This window comes from Mycteria americana, chromosome 5, assembly GCF_035582795.1.
Source record: "Mycteria americana isolate JAX WOST 10 ecotype Jacksonville Zoo and Gardens chromosome 5, USCA_MyAme_1.0, whole genome shotgun sequence".
NCBI lineage: Eukaryota > Metazoa > Chordata > Aves > Ciconiiformes > Ciconiidae > Mycteria > Mycteria americana.
In genome coordinates, this window is record NC_134369.1 from 48321770 (window position 1) to 48333989 (window position 12220).

A 12220-nucleotide genomic window follows, 5' to 3' on the forward strand; every position below is an offset into this window, starting at 1 on the left:
TAAAATGGAGGTAATCCTTTTCTTCCCTCTGTGTAACTGTTCTAAGTACAAAAGTGTTAAAGTTTTTGAGGTGCAGTCATGGATGACATAATAGTATGTAAACATGTGGACAGACATATAGACAGATACTTTAACACCTCCTGGCAGGCAGAGGATAAAGGAGATTCATTCTGTTGTATGTGGTGATTCACTGCAATGACTCTTATCACTACGGAGAATCAACCCTTAATGTTGGCTGCTGTCAGGAATCAGGTTTTTTCCTGCCCCCCATACTCAACCAGAACTTCAACCTACTCAACAAGAAGGAGGTGGAATGCTCACCAGTAGTTTTGAAATGATAAAACTTCATAGAATTATATACATTAATATTTATGAAATTATTGCATTGGCCATGAGCTGCACTCATGGTAGGAACCTACATATTGACTTGGAGACGTAGGAATGCCCCTCTCTGTGTTGAGTCCTCAAGGTAGCCATACAAGAGGAACTCACAGAAAGTGATTTTAATTCAGTCTGTGAGAAGACAAACTGCACTGTGCATTTCTGTAGGAAAAGAAAGGCTCAAAAGTCTCTTCAAAACAGGAAGATGAGGTTGAAGTTGGCTGCCTCTCTCATGTGCCTTTTTTTCCTGAATTTCAGCATATTGCCAAGGGATAGGTTTCTGGACTGGTATCCTATCTTAATACACATGGTTGACAGTTTGGTTCCTAATTCAGGTTCCAAACTTTCTGTGCAGTGACATAGCTGGCAATCCTACTTTCTAAACATTTTTCCAGATCCTCTGTGCTGTGTGATGTTTGGCTCTATGCTGGGGTTTCAAGGAGAGCGTATTTTTAAAAATATAGCAATATTTTTAATAAACACCTCTCAACAAATGTCACTCACATTTAGGAGCAAGCTGATGTGCTAAATACACAGAACAAGCTTTACCTACTAGATTTGCTGTAAAACGCAAACTGTCCAAAATAAACTTGGTACATTTCTAAGTGTTTTGGATTTTTCTTTTTAAAGGACTGTCTAAGGATTTTTAAGTAAAAGAAGTGAAGATGACATTGACTTTTTCCCATAACATGCCTAAGTAGGAAAATGTTGCAGTACGTAGAATTAAAATCTCTCTCTAACAATGGGAAGAAAAAATTTTTTACTTATCCCCATTTTGTTTCTTTTAAAGATCAGCCTTTTCACACCCCCATCTCTCTTGCACCAAGGTCCTCAGCATCTTTTGGAGTGGGGGAGTAGACTCCCATGCAAGCGAATGAGTAAAAGACACAAAGAAAGACAAAGCATACTGATATGGAAGAAGGATTTAGAGGAGCATGTGGACATGAGTCAGATGAGTCAGAGGCGAAGAGTGAAGAAGGTATTCTGGGGCTTGAGAGGAATACCAAGAGAGAGTACTTTTTCACACAGTAGCTTATTAAGTTAGGTTTTGTCATACTGATCTGTGATCTCATCTGTTACTGTAGAGAGAGGTTGTGTGATAGGGAGATCAACATTTCTGGTGACGGCTGAGATTTGCAGAGCAGTGCAGCAGTTTTTCCCCACAAAACAGTCCCCTGTGTTTACTCAAAATCTTCACTTTGTGTTTTTTCCAGCCTCTGCTTGCAGAGAAGGACTAAGACTGAACACTAGGTGAGGAATCCAGGATGTTGCTTCAAGTATGGGGCAAAGGAAAAAGCAGCAGTGACTTCATACCACCACACTCCCATAACACCCAGGAAAGAGTGAAGAGGCGGCCCTGGTGAGAGGACAACCCACTAAGGAGAGTACCTGAACATCTGTGGAAGCTGGTGATACATGTGCAAGCTGAGGTGAATGATTGCCTCTGAAAGCTTATTTGCCTGAGTCTTGGGGTTCTTTCCTCCCACCCCTTCCTGATCACTAACTGTGAAATCTTTCTATAAGACAGAGATCCTCCAGCTGTCTGTATTGTTCTTCCTAAGGTCCAAGTTTGAACATAAAGTCTCATTTGCTCAACCATTTCAGTCTCTCCTACTCTGGTAACAGCCAAGATTCTCTGCTGTCATCACATGGCAACCATTAGCAGAGAAAAATATTAGAACATACGACTGGAGACATCCGTGGTGGTTGCCATCTTGAATTTTGGCACAGAGCCATAGAAATTACTGGTTTGAATAAAGTAATTTCATTTGTTTGTTTTGGTTATAATTTCAGTTATTAATTCACACCCCCAAAATATTTGCTGTCATTATATTGGACAGGATTTAAAATCTGTCTTTATGTTTCAGTGTTGGATGCTTATGTTCTGTGTGGCTTATTTTTGTATTTTCATTTCTGTTTGTTTAGGCTTTATAAACTTTTTAAATTGGCTGATGCTTTCAGACCCAAGCTTGAACCCTAAGGCCCAGGTGGCTCCTATCAGTTGCAATAGTGGCTTGGTGAAGCACTCCAGTTAAAATTTGCCTAATGCTATGAAAATTAATTTGCTTTTGTTAGAAAACAACATCAGCAGCTGGAAAATGTACTGGAGAGAAGATCCACCCATCCTTAAAATGAACAGAAAGCAGCTTCAGCTCTGGCTCTTTGTTGGTGCCAGGTTAAAGGAAAACTCAGTATTTAGCAACTTCTGCTTTGTCAAACAGCAAGTGGTATGCTTGTAATTCTCAAAGGGTACAAAATCTCCTGTTGTTTGTATCAGAGCCCTCAGAGATTCTAACAGCCTGTTTGATCTGTTCTCTTATTCCACAGTTCCCCTGTCATTTCTATCCTGTATAGTCAGTGTTAAGAGATCATTGTCATGTATTGGCAAGTAGATAATGATCAACCCAAATGTCTAACAGAAGAAACAGTGTCAGAGGGGGAAAGTGTTTTCTCTTGAAATGATTGTGTTCATGTTCACTCTTGGATTGTGCATATTTTCTGTCATTCAAGACCAGATAAATTGTGAGAAGATGAAATAATTATGTTCATACCCTGTTAGTTTCACTATCACTTGCTCCAGGCATGAATTCATAGGACAGAACATGCATTTTTCTATTTCTATTCTACTCATGCATATGGCAGACATTGAATATTTCATTTGTCCAAAATGCAGTTCTCTGATGTAGCTGTTCTCTTTCTTACTTCATTGGCTTATCTTTCATTTCCTAGACAGTCATGATCCTGTTAACTTTTTCTGCGTTTTTCAGCTGTGTTCTTCAAGAATCTCCACAGCATTTGTCTGCTGCCTGTGCTGCCATCACATACTGTCAGTAACCAAGAGATTTGTAAAATCTTGTGAAGTTACTTTCAGATCGTGTCCCTTCTGTCTGTAATCATTGAATTCCACCCATGGATCTCCAAGATAGATGTTTCTACTGGTGCATCAAGTTGTCAGCTCATGATTAGTGAAAATTTAGTTGCAGAAGTTGTTACTTCAAACTTCTGCACATCCTCAGCAGCTGTGGGCTTCAAGACCTTGGGTCTGTCTTCTCATAGCCTACCCTGCTATGTGTGGTGTTGGCTATATCCTCCAGGTCTGTTCCAGAACTGTCAGAGCGGCTATTTCTCTATAAGATTTAGCTTCAGTAAATAACGGATTCCATTCCTTTCTTCCTCCCAGGGGATCTGAGTTACCCTTATTCCACTGGGTTTCATGTGCAGGATTAAGTAGCTATAGGATATACATCCTTGTGGAACTCTCATCTCTGTTTTTGTTCCCTAGTTTCTTCATTCAGGTTGTCACAGCCACCACTGAAAACTGTAGAGAGGTTTTGAGGATAGAGACTTAAATGCACAGTTAGCCCAGGAAAGGTGATTGTCTTCAGAGGATCATTGGTAGAAACAGCATTCTTACATCTTTGTCTGGAAAATTACCAATTAGTGCTGGCTTATTATGAACATAGGTTAATTGTTTTGTCAGCTTTGTCAGTCTCCCACACACTCATTTTGGGATAATGATTTGTACTCAGTTATAGCCAGCATGTTTTCTGAACTTCTTTGCATTGCACGTTAGATGTAGCCAACACCACGTGTGTAACTGTGATGACTTAGTAGCAGTATGTCAGACATCTTGTCTCTTAAGATTTTTGAATGTGCATTTCTGCACATTGCAGTCTAAGACCCTCATTTCGAAGGGATGAATTTTGTCAGCTTCAGGAGCAGTGAAGTCTTGCATCCTTTGTCCCTGGAAAATTTTTCTTCTGCTTCCAACAAATAAAAAAATTCCCAGGGATATCAAGACTGGTCCTTTACCTCAAGCCAAATACCTAGACCCTGAACTCCTGTTCAGCCTCAGGATATGTTAGGGCAGCCAGAGCATCAAAGGAAATAGCAGTATTCCTTTGTCTTGGGCATCTGCTGATCCCAGCTCTGAGCACAAGTGCACCTTGGGAGCATGTGCAATAGAGAATCAGGAGCAAATCCTGCAATTCCAGCCTCTTATTTCTTCCATCTCCCTGTACTCCTCAGCCTGGAGTCCATGTATGTCTTTGTGCATGGTGGATACTGTGTACTGAAGGATAACGTATGTATTTTGTCTCTTTGCAGCTCTGCTATCTCCATGTCTGTCCCTTTTCAAAAACGTCTCAGAGACTGCTTCAGTTAAGAGATTCAGTAGGGAGGCATAGAACTGTTTCCCACATGTCTTGGAGAGAAGGCATTTTACAGGAAGTGTTTTCTAGTACAAGGGAGGAAAGGAGAACAGCAAACCATTTTGGCTTTATAACAGTTGTGCATGAGGGGAGTACAATTGTATACGTATACGTGCTCCTCAAATGGGGATTAGTTTGTCTCTGCTTTTATGACATTTACTTCCCTGTATTCATCAATGAGTTTCATCAAAAGTGCCTTTGTTTACTGTGAGAAAAGGAAATTACCAATAGAAAGCCCCAACAATCATTCAGCATCTACTTCAGTGGTGAGACTGGATAATATGACCAAGGTGTCCTCCTCTTCTCTCTTACTCTGTGATGTTTGCATCCCTTCTAAGTTAAGGAGCCTGTTCCAATGGCAAGAGAATTAGGCTTGTTAGTATTGAAAGGAGTAAGGTGCATATCAGAGTCCTGGAAGCTGTGGTAATGCAGAGTTCATTCAAGTGTTTTGTGCTGTGTTTAGGTGATGAGCATACCACAACATAAAAATTAAAGGAGGGATATTAGATTCTCTCCTCTCCAGAAGCAGCTGACTTGTACTCTGTACATGAAGTAGTATTAAGTTCACTTTTACATGGTTCATCTTGGCCTTTAAAACAGCCTCACAAGTCGTGTGACTGCCATCAGTGGGAGATCATGTAGTGACACTAGATAGACCACTTAGTATTGGATGCCAACGACACATACTGAAATTTCTGTTCTCAAGACTAGATAAGCTTTTGGACAATCATGGTTTGTTGGAAATGCTCCTCATTACGATGTCTGGAAGGTCGACATACATATCTCTGGTACTGGTTCCACACTGTGGCAGGAGGTTTTGGTATCAAGACTTTTGCTTACTAGTAGGAATCTCAATGCTGTGCCTCTTCCTCATAGCGGAATACGGATAGTCTCTGTGTGCGTGGAGTTGAATGGCTGGCACTACTGAACCATTCCTCTTCTTTACCTGTGAAGGAGATCATCGACTTATAGATGAGTTTACAGAACAGACTGGAGTCTCAGCTTGCATTCTTTCAGGCCTGTATCTTGTACTAATACGACAGTTCCAGTCATTTTGGATTATTTGCTGGAAACAAAAGTAGTCTGGCTCCTGACTTGTTTTTGTTAAGGTTTACTTGATCAAACTGCCAAGGACTTTTTTCCTCAGTAAGTCCTACATTTGCTGCTCATGATAATCCTGGGTTCACTGTTTGAATCTGGATGGATTATTTGCTGGTATTTAAATAGTTGGATTTTTTTCTGCTTGCAGTAAGTAACTGGCTGATTGATCCTCTTCATACTATTTGCTTTCTGGACACAGTATTCCTGTGGATCTGTCATGAGTTTCTTCCGAAAGAAGCTTCTAAGCTTTACTTAAACTTGGGACTTGACCTCCTTTTCTTCTTTCTAGAACCTCATGTTTCTAGAGCTAAGACATCCTTGTTTACGCCAAACATCAGGAGGACCTTATTTTATCTTTACAGAATCAGATCAGTCAAACAGTCCTTGAGACTGGTTATACCAAGAGCACAAAACTTAACATTCATAGCTCTCTTCATGCAGAAAGTGGTTAACTGGAAAAGAGATGTGCAAGGAGGAGTGTAAGGGAGAAGGTGAAAAGGGAGTAATTGTTCACAGTCTTGCCCACTAGAAGAAGTAGGAGCATCAAATGAAACTAACAGATATCAGATTCAAAGAAAAAAAGAAAAGGGTGTGTGTGTGTGTGATTTTTTTTTTTTTCACAGTATGTAATTGACCTATGGAATTCCTTGTCACAAGATGTTGTGGATACAAAAAAGTGTATGTGGTTTGAAAAGACAAGTAGACAAATCCATGAAAAAGTAATCTATTAGGGCATATTAAATATTAAAACTAAAAAACAAGCAGGAGGTTTCTAAGACTTTTCAAGTGACTATTCTGGGGAAGTATCACAATGGGCTTTTCCAATTTGTAGCTTGTCTGTCAGGCATGTGCTGTTGACCACTGTCAGAGATGAGAGGTGGGCTAGATGGTCCTGTAGTCTGACTTTGTATGGATGTTTTATTTTGATAGTTGCAGTACAGCCTTGTAGAACAGCCAAGGCAAAGCTGCCTTCCATGACAGTGGCATGTTCCACCAGAATTCACTCTGTGGTGTTGGGTTCTCTAAGAAGTCTCCATTGCTGACATCTGCCAAGTTGTCACATGCAGCTTGTCTGCACCTTCACCTGGATGGGCACTATATATTGCAGAGGCTTTCAGAATGATGAAGCTCTTACAAGAGCATAAAGAACACCAAGATCCACCTCTAGACAGTTGTGATTTTGGGGGAAAGTGGGTTGCTGTATGGAAATAATCCATAATATGATGTTCGTAAATGGTTAATTGCTTAAATATGGAAAAGAAAATACTTATCACTAACTGAAGCTCTTAAGTAATACTTAATATATACTTAATACTTATCTTATTCATACACATTTCACTTCTCACCATCTTTGTCTTCCAAAGTGCTTGAGTGCAGAGCAACTTCAGGGTGAATGTGCACAACCGCAACACATCTTAAAGAACTACAGTACCTGGTAACTGCTTTCTCTCCACTTTAGAACCCTACTGTCCTTTTCCAAAGAACGAGATTAAGTTTCCCTGCTGCCTTAGAGATGAGTAGTTAGGAAACGCAAGCTGATCTTCTCCAAAATTGTTGGATTCTGACTTTTTGAAACAGCCTCTTCGTGCAGTTTTAACACAGAGGACAAACTCCACTGAACTAAAGGTGACAAACAAGACACCAAGTCTGTCCAAAGGAGTTTGCTCTGTCTGTTACCTTACCAAAAAGGGATTTTACCGGCCCTCATTGAAAAAGAGTTTTCACTGCTGTTCCAATTTAAAGGAAAGAATCATTGATCACTGTGGAGACGCTGGTGTTGAAGCCTTTGTTAGTGGTATTCAGTGAATCATAGTGATTCCTAGGGAAAAGAGTATACTTAACAGGGCCTCTTCTCTACCAGTCCACGCCTACAGTGCATACAATGAGCTTGAGAAATCTTATGTTCTTTGAAAAGGAGTGGCTTCTTTATCTGACCTATCAGACAAAAAAATTGAATTGGCCTTAAGAAAACAAATTTGATGCAATTGTTAAGAATTTGGGGGCTGTTAAAAATGTATCTTTTATTACCAGAATTTTTATCATTTGTTTGGGGCAGGTGGAAGAGGTGCTGTTATCTCTAAAAGCAATTTCAGCATTGTTTGGCCTTTTGCCTACTGGTGTTCTGGGATGTGCGAAAAAAGACAACCCCATAACATTAGTTTAGTTTGGTGCAAGAGTATTTTAGAAAATCTCATTTCACCATAGTTATAGCAATGGTGAAGTGTAGCCTCCTTCCCTCAGACTAAAGAGGAGACAAGTTACTGTACTCAGTGTAGTTATGTTGAAAAGTCATAAAATCTCCTCAAAAAAAATGTTTTGGGGTTATTGATATAATCCCTATGTCTTGAGTACTACCATGTCAAAAGTCAGGAAGGGATCTTTGAAAAGTTCCTCTGCCTCCAAGTCCGAATGTTTGACTGTCATCACTCCCTCATTCTACTATAAAAATTGTTTTTTCTGAGATTGGGGAAGAAAAATGACAAGGGATATTCCCCCACTGTTTGCAGTAATTAGTATATAGGATTCACCTCATGTTTTTCAAGTGGTTTTGCCTTATTTATATGACCTTCTGAAAAGGTCATGCTGTGCCAGATATATTTAATACATCTAGGATGTCTGTGCCGTTCTTCAAGGTACGCAGATGGACAGCTGTGAATCTACTGGGAGGGCAAATAAAGTTGTAGGCATCCCATTAGTGCCACTAGTTGCAGTACTTCTGTTTCCAGTTGCATGATGCTTCCATCATTCAAATCAGGGTTGTCTTCCCTCCTGAAAGTGTGTTTTCTCCACCATTTCTAATTCCAGAAATTCAATGTGGAATACATTTTTTCTGTGATATCAGCTAGGAATTTTTTTCTTATCCACAGACCTACAAAACTCATGTTTCCATATGTCTACTGAAAATTTCTCATGAAAAATATCTAAGAATAAAGATTGGTGGCTCTTCCTGCCAAATTGTAGCTCTGCAAGTTTCTTAGGTCTTTTGAATGATGGCTTGGCTGAGGGCAGGTGAAATTGATAAGAATGAAAGACAATTTAAAATGTGTAGTCAGCACATTGTAATTGCTGCCATGCCACACTTCCCTGCGATTTTATTGCCATCTCCTTTTTTTGTTTCTCTTTATTGTTTGTTCTGTTCATTTGTTTTCAGATCTTCGTATTAGCACAACAGAGCACTTAGCATGATAGTATCCAAATGAGATCTTCAGATCCTAAAGTATAGTTAGAGATTTCTGTAGCAAGTGTCCTTTGAGGGGGTAGATGACAAATTGTGTCACGCAAGGCAGCTTGTTGCAAGCTGGACGTCTTCCAGAGACTTTTGTGAGTCAGACTGTCTGCTACTGCTTTCCTCCACAAGTGGAGTTTCTTACAAATCCTTGAAAACAGTGGAGATCTCCCAAGCATCTAGTCTACCTTGCAAGAGGGTTTCAGCACTTCAAAAGACCATAAATTTTTGTTTCAAGAAAGGACCAGAACATGGTTACCAAGACATTCCTCAGTCATTACACTACGTGCATTGCACAAATCCTGTAAGATTTGCCCCTGGCTGCACAGCAAATCTTTGCTTTGTCTGCTTCCTGAAGAGGATAATAACTTCAGGAGAAAAAAGAAATCCTTCCTGAAGAATGTCAGGAAATCTCTGGTTTGATATGACCCAGCTGGCTTCGTTCATCAAGTGATGTACATGCACTGGCCACGATATATTATTATAATGCCTCACACTGATTTCTGTATGTGATGAATCAGTATCTGTAAACAGCTAGTGAGAAATGTCTGAGTGTTGGCAGACCAGAAAAGGAAGTCACCTTTGCTTTCTGCAACATGCATAACTCCTACATGTAATTATTTCTTGCATCGGTCTCTGTGGACAGCAATGAGGTATCATCTTGCCTAGCCAGCTAAGTGGAATGAGAGACAAAGAATATAACCCTGCACAAAGACCACTACCACCCTGAAAGGGGGAGAAATAAATCTTTGTCTTCAGAAGATACCGCTTGAAAGATTGGTATTCCTTGGTATAATTCAACAGTGCCAGCACATACCACAGGGGACAGTTTCTGCCTGAAAGCTGTTCGCTAAGTCTTCAGGATGTGGGAAACCAATAATGGGGGGGGGGGTTCACCACAAACCACAGCTGTAAAGAAACCTCTATTCTGTACTAGATATAAAGGTCCTTAACCCTAAGTGTATTTTCCATGAAATCATAGCCCAGTACTGGAAAAGGCCCAGCTTCTTGGTTGAATGCCTTCAGCCCATCTCTGCCATCTTCTCTATGCAACCTAGCTCTGGATAAGGATGTTCTAAAAGCAGCTGAGTAACTGAGGTCTGTAATCTTTGAAATTAGTCTTTCCTGGAAACACACTGTGACATCTGAAGTACTATACCATATTCTTCCTGAAATTATGGGCATAAGCGGCATCTCAAATGCATTACTGTCATTTAGAGAAGTAAGAGAATGGCAACCATTAATCAGCAATTTTCATTTGCTCTATTTCTTGTTGATGTATCTGAATTAATTTCTGAGACAATCTATTTCCCAATGAGTAAAGCTGCCTCATCCCTTCTGTGTTGACTTGTTGCATGATAAAGGATCTTGCATTTGTACAGGGCATCTGAAGCCTCTCTTCAAGAGAGGACAAAAGACACTGAGCTTAGTTGCTTCCATCTGTCACTTCTGGAGCTGCATGAAAAATGAACCAGGGCTTAAATGACTTCCCTGTATACAAAAGAAAATATTTGTAAAGCAGAGACCTGAAAGTCCAGGTGTTCTTTTACTAAACGTTATAGTATGCATGTTAGTTATTAATTTTCTACAGCTTCTGACCAATATATTCTAGTAATTTTGAATGTAAAAAAAAATTTTATAGATGTTATTTTTAAAGAATTAGAAAGCATGCTTTCCTCCTTGCACTGTATCCAAATTGCTGCTGTTACTCTAAACCACAATTAATGTAGGTTATAGGCAGCCCATACAACTGTCAATTATTTTGCACTACCACAAATCAGTATAGTTTTGCAAGTGTGTACATATCACACTGTTGGCTCCGTATGTATTGAAAACTGTATTTTCTTGATTGATTTCATTGCTCTTCAATCATCTATTTAGAGAAGACAACCCAGTACTATAAAGTTGATGTTTTGCGTGCCACTAGAAACACTTGTAGTGGGTAAGAAACCTTTTCTGCACAATGGCGCTGGCCCTAGAGCTGCATCCTGCTCACCCTGTGGTACTGAACCTGCCCTGCATTGGACCCCAGACCATATTGAAGACATCTGGCTCATAAGACATTGCAATGGATCTTCTTCCGTCATGGGATGGCTGTAGTGATTTCATTTACAAAGTAGTCTGAGCCTGGAGACCTCCTGTATTTCTGCTCTGATGAGGACACTCTAGTCATAGGTAAGGAAAGCTTCAGAGCAGCCTAGAAAGATAAGAAAAGGATCTGTGAACTGAGAGAATGGAAATTTGGTAGCTACAACAAAGAGAGATGTGAGACATCACAGGACAGAGCAGAACAGAGCTATGATGAGCTATGATGTTGCCAGAGGAGTGGACAAGTAAGTTTGTCTTTTGTATCTTTTATTACTTTTGGACATGGTCCATCTTGTTTTCTGTGTGTATTGATGTCTGTTGGTTATGGAAAGGTGAAACACAAAGCAGCATATCCCAGTTCACACAGTGGTAACGGGGATGTGCTACTGCTTTTTGTAAGTGTAGTGAGATAGCTAGAGACCATCCAACCCAAAGACCAGGGAACAAAGACTCGTTTAGTCTGCAAAGACTATTTGCTGAAATATCAGTGTACATTCCTATACTTACTGAAGCAGTGTTCCTTGCAGAGCTCTACAGTGCACTACAGCCTGAAAAACAAGGTGTTCAAGTTCAGGGCTAGGCTTCTTGCATGCTATAACAGAATATGCCACAGAGAAGCAGGGACTATGCAGGTGGTCATTTGATCATCTGTGTAGGATCTGCCTTATGGCAGTGCAGAATAGGTTTTTTTCACTCTAACCATTGATCTTTGTTAGAGACACAGAAAGTGTGCTGGCATTGTTTTCATCAGCTTTTCTTTGTTCCTGCGAACAACAAAAGGGAACTGTTGGAAGCTGTATTCAGGGTTGGCAGTGAATATCCCACTTTTTCTTTCCCATTGTCTTCCTCAATTTGCCAGCTAGTAACACAGCATATAGAGAACTGTGCTCTGCCTTCTCACACAAGTGTCATGCAACGTTTTGGTAAGCCTGTGCCCAGGAGTGTATTCAATCTGTTATTAACCCCATGTAGATAGTATAGTTTGTTGCTGAATTATAGCTAAAACAGCCCTAGAAAAGCTATTTTAATTGTAAGAAAATGAATTCAGCTCCTGTCTGACAAGTCTAATTCTCAAATGTTGCTAGGGAAACGGAAGGCTGGACAGAGAAGCAGTAACTGAAATGTGTCTGTTTGACTTCAAGGATTACTGTAGCCATGAGGTTACCTGTGTCCTTGCTGGTTGGACACCCCAAGACTCTTCTCCCCTGATTTT

The 12220-nt window shown here is 40.1% G+C and overlaps 1 protein-coding gene across 2 annotated transcripts in view; it reads left to right on the forward strand.

Moving 5' to 3' along the window:
• TTLL5 (tubulin tyrosine ligase like 5) overlaps positions 1-2155 on the forward strand; it is a 145060-nt gene extending 142905 nt beyond the window's left edge. For both annotated transcript variants that reach the window (XM_075503279.1, XM_075503280.1), the window contains exon 34: positions 1596-2155. In XM_075503279.1, the coding sequence (XP_075359394.1) occupies positions 1596-1636 (41 nt within the window). In that variant the 3' untranslated portion in view covers positions 1637-2155. The remainder of the gene's footprint in view (positions 1-1595) is intronic.
• Positions 2156-12220: the final 10065 nt, after the last annotated feature.